Raw genomic sequence first — 16,976 nt, forward strand, 5'->3', positions numbered from 1 at the left:
TTTTGTGTATGCTTGAAAACACTTTTTTTTTTAAAGTTTATTTATTTTGAGAGAGACAGACACTGCAAAAGGGGGAGGGACAGAGAGAGAGGGAAACAGAATCCCAAGCAGGCCCTGCACTCAGCATGGAGCCTGATGCGGGGCTCAAACTCATGAAACCATGAGGTCATGACCTGAGCTGAAACCAAGAATTGGATGCTTAAGTGACTGAGCCACCCAGGCACCCCTTGACAATTTTTATAATGCAGTAAAAAAGTAAATCTTTGTTGGTAGTTTTAAGGTAGTGGTAGTAGTAGTAATTAGAAAATGTCAGGGAGGAGCTCCCGGGGGGCTCAGTCAGTTGAGCGTCCAACTTCAGCTTAGGTCATGATCTCATGGTCAGTGAGTTCCAGCCCCGAGTGGGGCTCTGTGCTGATAGCTCAGTGCCCGGACCCTGCTTCACATTCTGTGTCTCCTCTCTCTCTGCCCCTCCCATGCTCAACCTCTCTCTCTTTCTCTCTCTCTCTCCCCTCTCTCTCTCTCTCTCAAAGATAAATAAACATTAAAAAATTTTTTTAATTAAAAAAAAAAGAAAATATAGGGGGAAATGGTAAAGGAACAACACCGTCAACTTTTGTCCCAGTTACCAGTCAGGTAGGATGTCATACAGCACAGCACAGAAAGTTTTTGAATCTTTTATTGGAATATTAGGTTGACACTAACAGACTATCGTTTACTGGCTCTCTGGCAGCCCTTTTTTTTTTTTTTTTTTTTTTTCAACGTTTATTTATTTTTGGGACAGAGAGAGACAGAGCATGAATGGGGGAGGGCCAGAGAGAGAGGGAGACACAGAATCGGAAACAGGCTCCAGGCTCCAAGCCATCAGCCCAGAGCCTGACTCGGGGCTCGAACTCACGGACCGCGAGATCGTGACCTGGCTGAAGTCGGACGCTTAACCGACTGCGCCACCCAGGCGCCCCTGGCAGCCCTTTTTAAGAAAGCTTTTAAACTTGTTCCAGAGGTCTCCTATCAAAAGAACTTAATTTTATTTTTGCTTTAGCTGTGGAAGATTGTTAGAAATATATTAAAGCTACACATTTATATTCTAGAAAATTGCAATTATATAACCTGTTCTCAGTAACCAGGTAATTGATGATTGAGTGGAGGTGTGATGCTAATGTTCAGAAGGAGAAGAGAAGTTAACAGGTAACTCAGAACTACCAATGAAATCAAACTGGTCAGGTGGGATGGAGAATAGATTTAAAATACTTTAGGTGGCTAAGACTAGTACCATAATTGATTTTGCATTTGCAGACAACCTCATTTTTAAAGTCTCTTACTCTTCCTGCTCTTGGTGCTCTCTCCCTGTGTCATACTGACTTAAAGCTGTTGCTCGGTGTCTCAGATTCCAGTTTACAGAGTTCACTGTTTAGCAAGTTCGTGTGTTATTTTTATCATCTTGGCAGACCCTGTACCATTGTTTTATTTGGTTAACCTACCAGTGGACATACCAGAAGACCAAATTAACTTCCAGGCCAGAAACAGACAAAACAGGTTTCGTTCAGAATTACCCAGATCTTGGTGTTGATATTCCTTATACTGTTTGCTCATTGAACCAATTCCTAGAGTCTCTTTATAAGGGAATGATTTTTTGTTTGTTTGTTTTATTTCACTTGAACAACTTTAGATGGGCATAACCTTTCTACATACATGTACACAGGCACACACACACACAGTTTCTCTTTTCCATAGTATAAATGGCTGTTAAGTTATTCTCTTTGACTTTCTTCTCCCCTTCTCAAACTATTTTTAGTGATTTTCAGAGTCTTGATGCAAGTTGTAGATTGCAAGTTAGGTGAATTCCCACTTAATAATTACTATCCTATCTCCTATGAGGCAGTGAAGGATGTCCCCTAATTGTGTAATACCACCAATACTATATTTCATTGTTTCTAACATGCATATTTCAACATCACCAAAACCCAGAGGTATCTTACAATTGCAGATTACCAGGTGGCAGCTGTAATGTATTGTCATTGCCTATACTTGTGCAGCCTTGATGTTGTTCCTGTGGCGTGACTGGTTAGCTAGCCTCCTTGGGTTTTTTAGCCAATAAATGATTTAAGAACATTTTAAGGAAGGTTCATGAATCCTGGTTGTTGTTTGAAAACCTTTGATCAGTACATTGTCATAAGATCCAGACTGTATCAGCATTAACACATGCAGCTGATTTAAGGGTGTCAGTGACCTTCAGGGAAATCTGAGAGACGCTAGTGGAATGGAATATAGTTTTAAGGAATACTTTATCTCCAGAGCTCTTGGTGGTTATTGGGAGATACCATGAAACATATGCATTGATACTGAGTGAAAAAGTCCTTCAGAAGATCTTCAGTATATTTAAAAGGAATACGTTAGCCAATTCATTTTGCTTATATTTCTTTGCTGTGCATGCAGAAATAAGTAGTAATATACTAGACTGTTGTCACTAACTTTGTATTTTTTTCTTCTCAGTGGGTACATAGTTAAATTACATACCAAGATATGGTATCTGCTTTTTTTTTTTAAAATACATAGATGTTTTTCACAGCTAAGAAATTTTATTTTAATTTTATCATTTATTTTAATTTTTTAGGGAGTGCCTGTGGCTCGCATGAGTGGGGGAGGGGCAGAGGGAGAAGAAGAGGGAGAATCTTAGGCAGGCTCCACTCTGGGCATGGAGCCTGGTGTTGGGGCTCAATATCACAACCCTGGGATCGTGACCTGAGCTGAAATCAAGTGTCAGACACTTAACCGATGAGCCACCCAGAAATTTTAATTTTCTAAAAAATATATTAGTTTACTTTTTTTTCTTCAGTATATGAAATTTATTGTCAAATTGGTTTCCATACAACACCCAGTGCTCATCCAAAAGGTGCCCTCCTCAATACCTATCACCCACCCTCCCCTCTCACCCCATCAATCCTCAGTTTGTTCTCAGTTTTTAAGAGTCTTTTATGCTTTGGCTCTCTCCCACTCTAACCTCTTTTTTTTTTTTCCTTCCCCTCCCCCATGGGTTTCTGTTAAGTTTCTCAGGATCCACATAAGAGTGAAAACATATGGTGTCTGTCTTTCTCTGTATGGCTTATTTCACTAGTTTACTTTTGAAAATTACAAACTGAAAAGTCTTTTGGTAATTGAGAATTGGGTGTAATGTGAATCAAAAATGAGTACACTTGCTATTTAAAACAAATACTAACTGGAAAAAGTAGAATAAAGCTTAAATTCCAGTGTTAGAGTCATCAAGCTAGTTTAATGTCAATTGAAATAATGATTATTCTTTGTCAACATGATCTGGTTTCAAAGATGACCGTTTCTTTTCTACTGGAGTGAAGGCAGTGTGAGAGCTTTTTCTTATTCATAAGACTTTAGTAATTCCTTTGAAATTCATTAATTTGTTCCTTTTTTCCCACAAACTACAACAAATATATATTATTATTTTTTTAAAATTTTATTGTTTTAAAATTTTAATTCCAGTATAATTAACATACAGTGTTACATTAGTTTCAGGTGTATAACATAGTGATTGCACAGTTCTACACATTGCTCACTGCTCATCATGATAAGTGTGCTCTTTAATCCCTACCACTTATTTCACCCATCCTCCACACCCATCTGGTGGCCGTCAGTTTGTTCTCTATAGTTAGGAATCTGTTTCTTGGTCTGTTTTTTTGTCCCTTATTGTTTTGTTTCTTAAATTCCACATACGAGTGAAATCATATGGTATTTGTCTTTCTCTGACTTAACTTCACTTAGCATTATATTTTCTAGCTCCATCCATGTTGCAAATGGCAAGATTCATTTTTTTATGGCTGAATTTAAAAATGTACATATATACCACCTCTTCTTTATCCCATCCATTCATCTGTTGATGGACATTTGGGCTATTTCCATAATTTGGCTATTATGGACAGTGCTGCAATAAATATAGGGGTGCATATATCTTTTTGAGTTAGTGTTTTTGCATTCTTTGGATAGATACCTAGTTCTCTTTTTCATTTTTGGAGGAACCTTCACACTGTTTTCCACAGTGGCCGCACCAGTTTTCATTCCCACCAGCAGTTTGCACAAGGGTTCCTTTTTCTCCACATCCTTGCTAGCACTTGTTTCTTGTGTTTTCGATTTTAGCCATTTTGACAGGTGTGAGGTGATACACCTCATTGTGGTTTTGACTGCATTTTCCTGATGTTGAGTGATGCTGAACATCTTTTCATGTGTCTATTGGCCATGTGTATGTTGTCTTTGGAGAAATGTCTGTTCATGTCCTGCCCGGTTTTTATTTGGATTCTTTGGGGTTTTTTTTTAGTGTGAGTTGTTTACGTTCTTTATAGATCTTGGATCCTAACCCTTTATCAGATATATCGTTTGCAACTGTCGTTCATTCAGTAGGTTGTCTTTAAATTTTGTGATGTTTCCTTTGCTGGCAGAAGCTTTTTATTTTATGTAGTCCCAGTAGTTTATTTTGCATTAATTTGTTCTTTAATTCCCAGACTTTGTTTTCCCTCTTTCCCATCCCCAGTATTTGAATGCATTTTTTTTTAATTTATTTTTCTATTTTGAGAGAGACAGAGCGAGCAAGCGAGCAGGGGAGGGACAGAGATAGAGGAGAGAGAGAATCCCAAGCAGGCTCTGCACTGTCATCACAGAGCCCAGTGCGGGGCTCTAACTCTTGAAGCATGAGATCAGAACCTGAGCCGAAGCGGACACTCAGCTGACTGAGCCCCCAGGTGCCCCAAAATACAACGGTTTTTAAGAAGATCATTTTTCCTCTTTTGGGTTGGTGAACTTAGGATGACAACTGTATGACTTCCAGGATAAGAAAAGAATAACTTAGTATAAGTGAAATCAGGCAAATCTGTATCTGTCTTGGAGAAGATGTTTGATCCCCTGCAGAGAATATAAAATTATTTTTCTTTCCTATGGTTCTAGGGCTATGCACCACCACCTAAAAATGGGATTGAACAGAAGCGCCCTGGACGCCCTTTGAATATACATCTTTTAGTTTAGGTTATCTTCAGCTTGTGCAAACCAGAATTTCCATTTCGTGGGGCATCAGAAATCGGAAAGGTAAAGACTCTCTTCTGGGTAGCCTGAAAGGGATCTCACTAGGAGCTGATTTGTTTTTTCTTAGCTCATGCTACTAGCTCTAACTTGTCAGTTTTCTGATTGTAATCTCCAAGAAGCAGTCATTTTCAGTTTGGGTGGAGATGTAGAGATTCTCAAGGTTAAAAAGTTTAAGGTTTCCTGAATGCCATCTCTTTATTTTCTGGAAAAGAAGTGAGTGTAATTACAGTATTTCTTAAGGAAATTGTTTTAGTCACAGTTGTGTTTGTGTGTTTAAGTGGTGTTCTAAGAAACTGGAAACTTTGGATGATGTTATATATTTATGAAGGGGAACAAAGCTTTATCAGGCTTTGAGGAAATGTTTAAATGCGCTCATGTTGTGGTTGGAATAATCCATTCCAAGCTTTACATGAACAGCTTCCTCAGATAACATGGTGAAAAATACATTATTTTTTCATAATGTAGCTGTCCCTTCCCTAACGTGCATTTGGGAAACGGGAGTTAATTTGTCAAAGTTTTTCTTAGAAGAAAGCCAATATTGGGTTCATTTAAAGATTTGCTCAAGGCCATGTATGAAGTGGTCTCTTCTTCCAGAATTAGAACTTTGAACTCTGGATTTGAAGTGTTAATTCACATCCTGAATTATGAAAATACATTATTTTTTCAGTACCTTTATGTTTGAACCTGGCTTTCTACTAATTCTTAGTCTCAAAATGTGTTATATCATTTATGGGTACTGACTAATACAACATGGGATTTCTATTTTAGAACTATTTGTTTATATTAGAAATAATAGAATGGCAAAAGAGATTTCAGTTAATTTCTGAACATCAACTTTAATTTTGCTGTTTCATAGAGGTAAAGGGTAATATTCCTATTATATGGATGGAGAAATCGAGTCCTATGTTTATAGCAGGAATTTTGTGGTTGTGTCACCAAGGCAGTTGCAGAGCTGGACATAAAGAATATTTTGTACTAATATTTGGACTATAAAAATATTACTGTCTCTTTAATGATTGTTTTCTTGAGCTTTCATATTTGAATTGTTACTGTTCACTTGTCTTATTATCATAGGGCACTGATTCCTACTATTTTTCATTTTCACAAACTGAATGTGTAATGTAGTGAAGCATTGGATAAAGATTCAGAAAATTTGGCTTAGTCCCAAGTTGGCCCTTGTTTGATTTTAGCAAAGTTGCTTAATTTCCTGAGGCCTACTTAACGAATAAGTAAAATCTTGAGAATGGGTGTTGTATGCAAGGAACGTTGTTAAATGAGCAAGTATTAAGGCTTTAAAGCTTAGGAGAAGGATTCGAATAGAAGAGTATATCTTTTTGAAGTAATTATTAACTTGCAGATTTTTGAGTAAATGATTGTAGACATGGAAGACCTAGAAGGGGTTTTTTTGCCACATAATGGGAATAATATTCTTTCTATAATTAAAATGATTAATTGACTTAAAACCTGCACACTATATTGGGTACTCCTCAGATACTTAAAAGGACTGTTGGAGAACATTAAAAATAATATTTAAAATACTTGTTTTGGTAACTACTAAAAGTATTTCCATTTATTGTAGAATCAATTGAATGAATATATGTAGTTAAATTGCAAGAGATTTTTAGTATGTAGGTAAAATTATATTTCATCTCTTCATAGCTCTATAAATAGCTAACGAAGGTTCCTTTGTGCCAGATCCTAGAGGTATGGGATTGGATGCTGTTTTTTTTTTTTCTGGGCTTGTCTTTTTGATTTTTATCGTTTCTCTGTGCGTCTTATTTACTACAGTAGCTGTCCCTTCCCTAATGTGCATTTGGGAACAGGAGTTAATTTGTCAGAGTTTTTCTTAGAGGAAAGCTAATACTGGGTTCATTTAAAGATTTGCTCAAGGCCATGTATGAAGTGGTTTCTTCTTCCAGAATTGGAACTTTGAAACTCTGGATTTGAAGTGTTAATTCACATCCCTGGTGTTTGAACTTTTTTTCTGCAGTGGAACCTGTTCTTCAGTGAAAATATTCTGACAGTTCCAATACATAAAAACAGAACAATTTTAGTTAGAAGTAGGCATGAGAGGGTACATTCTCATTCATATCATCGTTGCCCCTAAGATAGCAGTTTTGCTAAATTAGAAACACAGTTTGAAAACTACAGATATATGTTATCTTTCACATGGATGTTTTAAAGGGTTAAGTGATTTAGAAATACCTTTAATATGATTGAGTTTTTGTCTTCTGTAAAATAGCTGAGTTGATTTTTTTTCCCTTCCCAGTCATTGACCTTCCTGTGAAAGTTATCTTGAATGTTATTTTTAGCAACCAGAATTTTTAGACAAGTATTTTTTGTAAATAGGCTATTATCTCTTGTCTTTAATACAGATTATCTTTCTTGTAGAATTACTCCATGTCTGTATATCTTGTACGACAGCTCACGTCAGCCATGTTATTACAGAGATTAAAATGAAAGGTATTAGAAACCCTGATCATCCAGAGCACTAAGTAAGTAAAGTTAGTAATGTTTGTAAGACTAAGCATATGAGATGCTTTAATGGGGAGGAAAAAAAAAGCAAGCCTCACATATACATCAATACAGGAATAATTGGGAAGAATTATTAGAAACTTGAAGTGAATTTTGAGTTAAAAGTATTCTAAGAACAGAGCCCTCTAACGTGCAAAACCATTCTCTTAGAAATCACTCCCAGTGCATCAATTTTAAAATCCCAACTAGTCTGATTTGGGGGTTTTTCATGAAAATTTATTTAGGTAAATGTCAGGTTGGTGGTAATTTGGATGCATACATTGACTTGCAAATAGAAATGCAAGTCTTCAGAACCTCCAGTGTGTAATAGAATTGTACCTTTTAAAAATTTCTAAATAAGAGGCTCTTTTTGCAGAAGAATGTTGATAACTATCAACAGTATTTTGCCTTCTCAGATGCTTTGTTTTATGTAATAATAGAGAAAAAAGTCTAACCCAAACTGTAAATAATTCAGTTCAGTAACTTAATTCAATTGAACAGACATTTTCCTGGGAAAGAGAATATTTTCCCTCAAATTACCTTCCATACCAACTGAATGAACCGGAAGGGAAAAGAGGATCTACAGATTGAAAAGGGAGCCAAGTAGGGCTGTTGAAATGATGTTGCGTTGCTTGTACTTAAACCATCCTCATCTCCTGAAATGACACAGTATCCATCTTCCTGCCTGGAGCGGGAAGCCAGAGAAGCCCGTAGTTCTTCTTGCTTGCCCTGTTCGGATTCAGCGGCCTCCATTTCCTGATGTATTCTCAGGATGGTGTTGAGAATTAGGCACCTAAAGGCCACACGTATAATTGTTAGCTTGTGTATACAGTACCTTGTATCCATCACCTGGTCAATAAAATTGCAGAGACATTCCACGTCCATTGTAGTTCTCAGTTGTCAAAGGAAGTGTAAGAATATTGTGCCCCTTCTGTTTACAAATTACTCCCTAATAAAGTTACGAGTGTGTGTGAGGAAAGCGTTAAAGCCCAGAGTACTGCTGGTTTCCAAGTGCCTTTCCTAACCGTTGGATTGTTCTGAAGCCTTAAGCAGCTTTCTGTTTTTGAAACTCTTCCTTACCTGCAATTTTACTTTTAAAAGGAAACTTAAAATTCAGTTAAACATGTGATCTAGAGTTTGCAAGTTTGTAATGCTTAAACCTGATACTGGAAGTAGGATTGTGTTTTCAGTGTGTTAATCCTTAATGTTTCGGGGGTTTTTATGTTTTTATAGTTGGTTGACCTATTGGAAATGTTTGGGAAACGTATCAACAATAAGATGATATATATTTCTGTAATTCTGTTCATAATTATTACAGTTCGTTGAAAAACTTTTTAAATTCTTTTTCTTTCTTTTTAAAGTTAAAGAAAAACTTACTGCAGATCCTGACAGTGAAATTGCTACAAACTAGCCTCCGGGTATCTTTGATGTGCCCTGTAGTAACGCAGCAGGACATTCTGGGAGTGTTTGCTTTCTATAAATTACTAATTTTCCTATAAAAGTAAGTGTGGGATGAATGATATAATATGATAGAATTCTGAACTTTTGTTGTTTTTCCATTCAGGAAGTTTTAATGATTAGCCTTATAATTCTAAAGAATGCAGACATTGTTTAAGCACTAACTGAACAAGAAGAGACCTAAAAGATTGTATCAAAGAGGGAAGAGAGCTTTATTTAGTAGGTTCAAAATAATCTGTCAGAGTTTTTTGCTCTAGACCATCCACAGCTAACAGTAAACGTATGTAGAGAGTTGGCTCCTTTTATCGGAATATAAACAGTATTGAAAAGTAGCAGTAAAATTACCAGTACCTGATAATGCTGATTGATAGTTCTGGTTTAATGAGTTAGAATGTGTGAGATTCTTAATCTATAATATACTTCAGAGTTGCACAATAATTTTGTTTCTTGAGAGAGCCCACACACACGAGTGGGGGAGGCACAGAGGGGGGGTGAGAGGGAAAGGGAGAGGGAGGGAGAATCTTAAGCAGGCTCCCACCCAGTGCAGAGTCTGACATGGACTCTATCCAACCACCCCTGGGATCATGACCTGAGACGAAACCAAGAGTCAGACGGTCAACCGACTGAATCACCCAGGCACCCCAGTTGCACGTAATTTTTATATCTCTTTACATAGAGGCTAGGGGTAGAAATCAGTCAGGAACATTCAGATTCTCCTATGTGCTTGGTACTGAGCTAATTTCGGGAGAAAATACTGAGGACTTGATAGGAAGTTGTCAGAAGTGAAGAGTCTAGTTTGAGAGATAAAGCTAACTCGTACTACCGCATGTAATCTTGCTAATAGAGTACCAAGAGATGGGAGGGGTCAGGAATAGTGAATGACAGTTTCTTTAAACTCAGTACTGTTGGAGGGGACCCTTTCCAGATGTGAGGAACTTTATGAGGAAAGTACTGAATCAGGAGTGTAGTTTTGGGAGCAACTCATGACCAGCCACCATTGTAGAAATGTACAATATTTACATGGAGAGAGAATTGTGTCAGAGGGGAGAGGGGGAGAGAGAAGGGAATACTTGTTGAGTTCCTATCATATGGTCCTTAATTTAACTGTCTTAGCAAAACTTTGCAGATGAGAAACTAAGACTAAAAGAGGTTGGCTAACCCAAATCACACAGTTAGTAGTAGAACAAGGATAAAAATTTGATCCTCTGACATATTCCAGTTCTCAGAACAACATGCCATAATGCCAGACTGGGCTGAAATATATCCTGGTTATAAGTCCACCTCTCTATCACCCTGGAAAGTGGTGTTTATAGATATCTTTCTTTCTGAATTTATTTTTTAAATTATCATTAACTTGAACTAACTTAGCTTTATTGAAAGGATTAGAATTGCATGAAATTGGGATTGCTTAGAAATTGGGAATCTCTGGTTATTAGACCCAGAGAGAATGTCTGCAGTCTCAGGAGAGGGGGGGAACACAACCCATGCCCCGATGGGGAGGCAGAGGCCCTGTAGGGCTTGTGTTTGGACCCGGGACCTCCTCTTCTTCTTATAAGCTGTGTGCAGACCTTGCGGCACAAGTTCTTCTATCTTCACATTACCCTTTCCTCCCTCTTGTGTTAAAATTGATACTAAATTGAAACACAGGAAATTGTCATTCTGTTAGTCAAAAACAGTTGAATATTGACAGTTCTTTATGGTTTAACACTAGTATATCAAGTAAATGTTAATTGCTGGCTATATTCTAGGCATAGTCGCTATATGCGAAGGGAATTCATGTTACCTTTATTGTTTTCTTTTTAATTTGTCTGCAGCATTTAAAAAATGTTTGTTTATTTTAAGAGAGAGAGCGAGTGAGTGAGCAGGGGAGGGGCAGAGAGAGAGGGAGAGAGAGAATGCCAAGCAGGTGGTTGCACTGTCAGCACAGAGCCCAATGCAGAGCTTGAACTCATGAACCGTGGGATCACGACCTGATCGGATATCAAGAGTCAGATGCTTAACTGACTGAGCCACCCAGGTGCCCTGTATTATTTTTATGCTTTAGTAGCAGAATGTTCGGTCAGGAAGAAAGTGCTTCGATACAACTTACCTGAGGAGTTCTAACAGTTGCGTGATGCCATTTCTGTCTTATTTTCTTGGCATTTGTTTTTTATTCTTTAATTTGTTTCCTTTTTTTTTTTCTTCAAACACTGTGCCATTCTGTATGAGAACAACCAAAACAAAACACAATAGCCCAACATACTAATGGATTTTCAGATTTTCAAAATAGTGAAGGTGGTATATCAGAGTGGTTAGGATTCCTTCTGTATAAGGATAGGGAGCAGTTTCTTTTCAGTAAAGCTGACCGTGTTTAAGAACATTAACATTTCAATTTTTTAAAGAGATGAAGTAACAAGATCCTGCTTTAAGTTTATTAAATACTCTCTTTCTCTGCTGACAAGTGAAACAAGTCTGTTCCTTGGACTGTCTTTTGAGCTTAAGTATTCATCCTACCTGGTTTGTTCAGCACTAAGAAAAGCATGAATGGTTCTTTTCAGGCTGTGGTAGTGGTAACATGAAGTTGAAGCTAACTGTAGGATATGATGCATATTAATTAAAACACCAAACAGGTGTTTCGATCAAATGAAACGAATGACAGTCGTTTTTGAGGAAGAGACAGTACTGGTATTAGTTGAAGAAAGCAGAAAAGAGTGCAACTAGCTGGCTGTGGAACTAACACAGGATGTGGTGCAGTGGTAGGATATAGAGAAGCACAGAATGGATCGTAGGCATTTGGAAGGATAAGAGGTGAACCCTGGGATAGGAGGCAAAAATGAGAGAAAATGATAGCTTTAAGGTAGTAGAAGAGATGTTAGTTATATTTCACAGTATGTTTACAAAATGATTCAGAGTAGACATGAATCTGGATAGTGGGGAGCACAGTCCAACGCCTCTCTCCTTGGGACCTACGAAAGGTAATTTTACAGTCATTATTGAAGGCGGGATCTGATTGAGTGTGTGTAATTATATTTCTGAACACAGTGAATTTTACACAGGAGTTGTATTGTAGTGATAGCAGCTAGTGATTTTCAGTCTGTCCCGCAGACATGGGCTGGGTAGCTGGGGAATAAAAAACGAAGCTGGGTTTGATTTTATCTCTTAAGATTCTGACTCATATATAGCTTGGAACCACTGATTTGGGCCATTTTTTACTTACACACATTCTTTATTAATTTAGATAGATACTGATTAGACTATAGTAGAGTGAAAATCAATTTAGACACTCTGCTTAACATTTTACCCTGGTACTTATTTAAAAAAATTTTTTTTAAATGTTTATTTCTGAGAGAGATTCAATGTTTGTTTATTTTTGAGAGAACAGGAGCAAAGAGGGGCAGAGAGAGGGAGACATAGAAACCAGAGCAGGCTCCAGGCTCTGAGCTGTCAGCACAGAACCTGACGCTTGAACAACCCAGGAACCGTGAGAGGATGGCCTGAGCCGAAGTCAGATGCTTAACCAACTGAGCCACCCAGGCACCCCGTACCCTGATACTTATTTTTAAATGTTTGTTTATTATGTTGAGAGAGCATGAGTGAGGGAAGGGGAAAGAGAGAATCCTAAGCAGGCTCTGTGCTGCAGATATGATGCATATTAATTAAAACACCAAACAGGTGTTTCGATCAAATGAAACGAATGACAGTCGTTTTTGAGGAAGAGACAGTACTGGTATTAGTACTGTTATTAGTACTCAGCAGCGCAGAGCCTGACGCGGGACGCAAACCCATGAACCATGAGATCATGACTGGAGCTGAAATCAGGAGTTGGACGCTCAGCTGACTGAGCCAACCACACACCCCTTACCCTGATATTTATAGCAGCATTATGTGGAAATGGCCCATGTGTCCATTGACTGATAAATGGATAAAAAAATGTGGGGTGTGTGTACAAACACACACACACACACACACACACACACACACACACACACACACACACACTGGAATATTACTAAGCCATAAAAGGAAAGAAATCTCTCCATGTGCAACGACATGGATGGAGCTAGAGCATTAATGCTGAGCGAAGTAAGTCAGTCAGAGAAACAAATACCATATGATCTCACTCATGTGGAATTTAAGAAACAAATGAGCAAAGGGGCAAAAAGAGAGGCAAACCAAGAAACAGACCCTTTTTTCTTTTTCATGTTTTTATTTAAATTCTAGTTAGTTAATATATAGTGTAATATTGGTTTCAGGAGTAGAATTAAGTGATTCATTACTTATAATACCAAATGCTCGTCATAACAAGAGCTCTCCTTAATACCCATCACCCATTTATCCTATCCCCCATCAACCCTCAGTTCTCTATTGTGAAGAGTCTCTAATGGTTTGCTTCTCTCTTTTTTCTTTCCCATATGTTCATCTGTTTTATTTCTTAAATTCCACATGTGAGTGGAATCCTATGGTATTTGTCTTTCTGACCTATTTCACTTAGCATAATATACTCTGGCTTCATCCACGTCATTGCAAATGGTGAGATTTCATTCTTTTGATGGCTGAGCAACATTCCCTTGTGTATATACCACATTTCCTCTATCCATTCGTTAGTCGATGGACATTTGGGCTCTTTCCATAGTTTGGGTATTGTTGATAATGCTGCTATAAGCATCAGGGTGCATGTACCCCTTTGAATCTGTATTTTTGTATACTTTGGGTAAATACCCAGGAGTGTAGTTGCTGGATCATAAGGTGATTCTGTTTTGAACTTTTTGAGGAACCTCCATACCATTTTCCAGAGTGGTTGCACCAGTTTGCATTCACACCAGTGTAAGAGGGTTCCTCATTCTCCACACCCTCACTAGGATCTGTTGAGAAACAGACTTAAAAAAAAAAAAAGTTTTATTTATTTTTGAGAAAGAGAGCACAAACAGAAGAGGGGCAGAGAGAGAGGGGACAGAGGATCCGAAGCAGGGTCTGCACTGAGAGCAGTGAGCCAAGTGTGGGGCTCGAACTTAACGTGAGATCATGACTTGAGTTGAAGTCGGACACTCAACCGACTGAGCCACCCAGGTGCCCCAAGAAACAGACTCTTCACTACAGAGAACAAACTGATGGTTAACAGAAAGGAGGTGGGTGGAGGATGGGAGAAGTAGATGATGGGTATTAAGGAGTGTATTTGATACGGTGAGCACTGGGTATTGTATGAAACTGTTGAGTCACTGCATTGTATACCTGAAACTAATATTGCACTGTTAACTGGCATTTAAAACTTAAAAATTTTACGAATCAAAAAAAGTGTTGAATTGGTTGGGAACCATTTCATTCATAAAACAGCACCATCATCTGACTAAATAGAATATTTTATTTTGTTATTTTTTTATTAGAGACATGTGCTAGTGGGGAGAGGGGCAGATGGGGAGAGAGGGAAAGAGAGGGAAAGAGAATCTTAAGCAGGCTCCACACTTAGTGTGGAGCCCCATGCGGGGCTCAATCCCATGACTTTGGGATCATGATCTGAGCCGAAATCAAGAGTCAGGTGGTCAACCGACTGAACCTCCCAGGTGCCCGTTATCCATCAGACATTTGACTAAATAGAATTTAACGCATTCAAAATTTCTTTTACTAACACACCATGATCAGTATTAGGAAATTGGTCACATTTGGCCAGATGGTAAGAAATGCCTTTTTAACTTGGGAAATGCTCATTAACTCTTGAGAGATGGTAGAGTAGGATTAAATTTAGGATCATTAACTTCCACAGCAGTGAATGTTTTCAGTTCTGTATGTTGTGGAAATTCTGAGGCAGTGACAGGAGAAATGAAAATGGCACTGAAGAAGATAAAAAGCAAATTCTCAAAGTGTGACCCAGAGATACTTGGGGTCTCCTGAAACTTTTCGAAGAAGTTCACGAAGTCAGAGCTATTTTTATAATAATACCAGGACACAGTTTGTCCTTTTTCTGCTCTCATTCTGTCCTGAGTAGACAGTGGTGGTTAACAAGGGTCACTGATGGTGGTGTAGTGTGTACTTGTGTATTCTTGTTTTAAAAATGTCTGCTTTAATTTCTATAGTAAATATTGATTAATATATACATAAAAATTATTTGAGATTCTCGATTTTTAAGAGAGTAAAAGGATTCTGAGGCCAAAAGTTCAAGAACTAGTAGCCAAAAAAAAACATAGTAGGCCAAGTTAGAGCATTATTTTAAAGGAATAAATTATGAAAGTTGACAATACCTACTTTATTGTAAAAGTATTCAGATAAAAAATTTTTAATTGCTTAAGTCTGTTACTCAGAAGTAACATTACTAATGGTATGAAATACATCTTTCTAGATTTAACTTTATTCATAATCATGCATGTTTATTGGAAAAAATTGTGCTGCATGCACGGTTCTGTGCTTTACTTTTTTAAAATTAACAGTATATCTTAAAAATTAATGTGTAGATGTATCTTATTTTAGTCACTGTAGGTATTTTGTTGATTGGGTATGGTGTAAATTACTTGTTTAACCTTTTTAAAAAAAGTTATTATTTCGGTTATTTCTAGGCACTTGATTGTGTAAAAAAAAAAAAAAAAAAAAAAGCAATGATGAAAAATTCCTAAATACAACACTAGCCACTAGAATCCAGTACTTTAAGAAGAATCCAGTATTTTAAAAGAATAATATGTGATAACAAAGGGATGCCTCTTAGGAATGCAATGGTTTGATTTTAGAAAATCTATTAAAATTATTTATATTAATAATTGAAAGGTGGGAGGGAACCCCTGTGATCATCTCATTAGGTGCTAAATCCATTCCTAACAGAACAAAAACTGTTAGCAAAATTGGGAAGGATAGATAATTAAAAACCGAGAACCGGGACCATGTATGATGTAAAAACTAGGAGGGTTCTCATGGAAGTGAAAAACATTTGGGTTTGTGTTCTAGCTCCAGCCACTGTGTCTCAGTGAGTGTGGTGTTTGTAGTCTCATGTGGCCTCAGCATCTTCATTTCAAAAGCATTAATATAGGTACTACTCTTTCTGGAGTCATAGGGTTGTTACGAAAATTATGTGAAGTTTATGTAAAACTCCTTAGCACACAGTAAGATTCTACATCACTTAAGGGATAATTTGTTATTAAAGGAAAGGAAAACATAGCAAGTATCATAAGAAGAGAAATTGCCTATTTTAGTTCTATTCTCACTTTTTTTCTGCCTTAAATAATGAGTTGTTTGTGCTACATACTTGCACGAATCACGGTAACTTCTAAGATCCCGTTTAGAATTCTAGTTAGACCCCAGATGGAGTCAGCACAGTGATCAGGAGTATAGACTCTGGAGCCAGGGCTGCTTGGTTCACATATTGGCCCTGCCATTTTCTGACTTTGCAATGGTCGTCATTACTTACCCTCTTTGTGCCTCAGTGTTCTCAGGGGCGGATGATAATATAGATGGATCATGTAGCACACTTGTTAGGTTTAAAAGCTCACTAGGATTAATAAATATACTCAACGTTGCACTTCGCGTGTAAGTAGAACTGTGCAAACATTAGTTATGGCTGTGATGATGGCTTGGCTACGTTATTTTCTTTTTAATTACAAAATAACCAAATGTTCATTTTAGGAGAAAGAAATAAGAGGTAAACCAAAAGGGAAAAAAAACAAACAGGAACATTCTAAAAATCCTACCCCTCAGGCAAAGTTAACAATGTAATTTTGCTGTGAATTCTTCTGGACTTTAGAGAGCATATAAAGAAGTCCTTCCTTCCTCCCTTTTCTCCCCTTTGTTCCCTTTGCCACTTTCCCCGTCTTTTTCCATTTGTTCTACCATCTGCTCAACAAATACTGCGCATATGCTGTGTGCCAGGTACTGTGCTGTGACACTTGGATTATAGAGGTGAACAGTGACGTGGACCTTGTCCTTGTGGAGTTTAGAGTCCATAGTGGGAGAAACACATTTTCTGTCAG

General features: G+C 37.6%; 1 protein-coding gene across 1 annotated transcript in view; it reads left to right on the plus strand.

Annotated features, from left to right (window-relative positions):
- PIAS2 (protein inhibitor of activated STAT 2) overlaps nucleotides 1–16,976 on the plus strand; it is a 96,891-nt gene that overhangs the window by 56,679 nt on the left and 23,236 nt on the right. The window contains 5 exon segments of the mRNA XM_030335733.1: nucleotides 4,945–5,082; nucleotides 7,471–7,528; nucleotides 7,531–7,578; nucleotides 8,955–8,998; nucleotides 9,000–9,029. Coding sequence (XP_030191593.1) covers nucleotides 4,945–5,082; nucleotides 7,471–7,528; nucleotides 7,531–7,578; nucleotides 8,955–8,998; nucleotides 9,000–9,029 — 318 coding nt within the window.

This window comes from Lynx canadensis, chromosome D3, assembly GCF_007474595.2.
Source record: "Lynx canadensis isolate LIC74 chromosome D3, mLynCan4.pri.v2, whole genome shotgun sequence".
NCBI classification, from domain to species: domain Eukaryota; kingdom Metazoa; phylum Chordata; class Mammalia; order Carnivora; family Felidae; genus Lynx; species Lynx canadensis.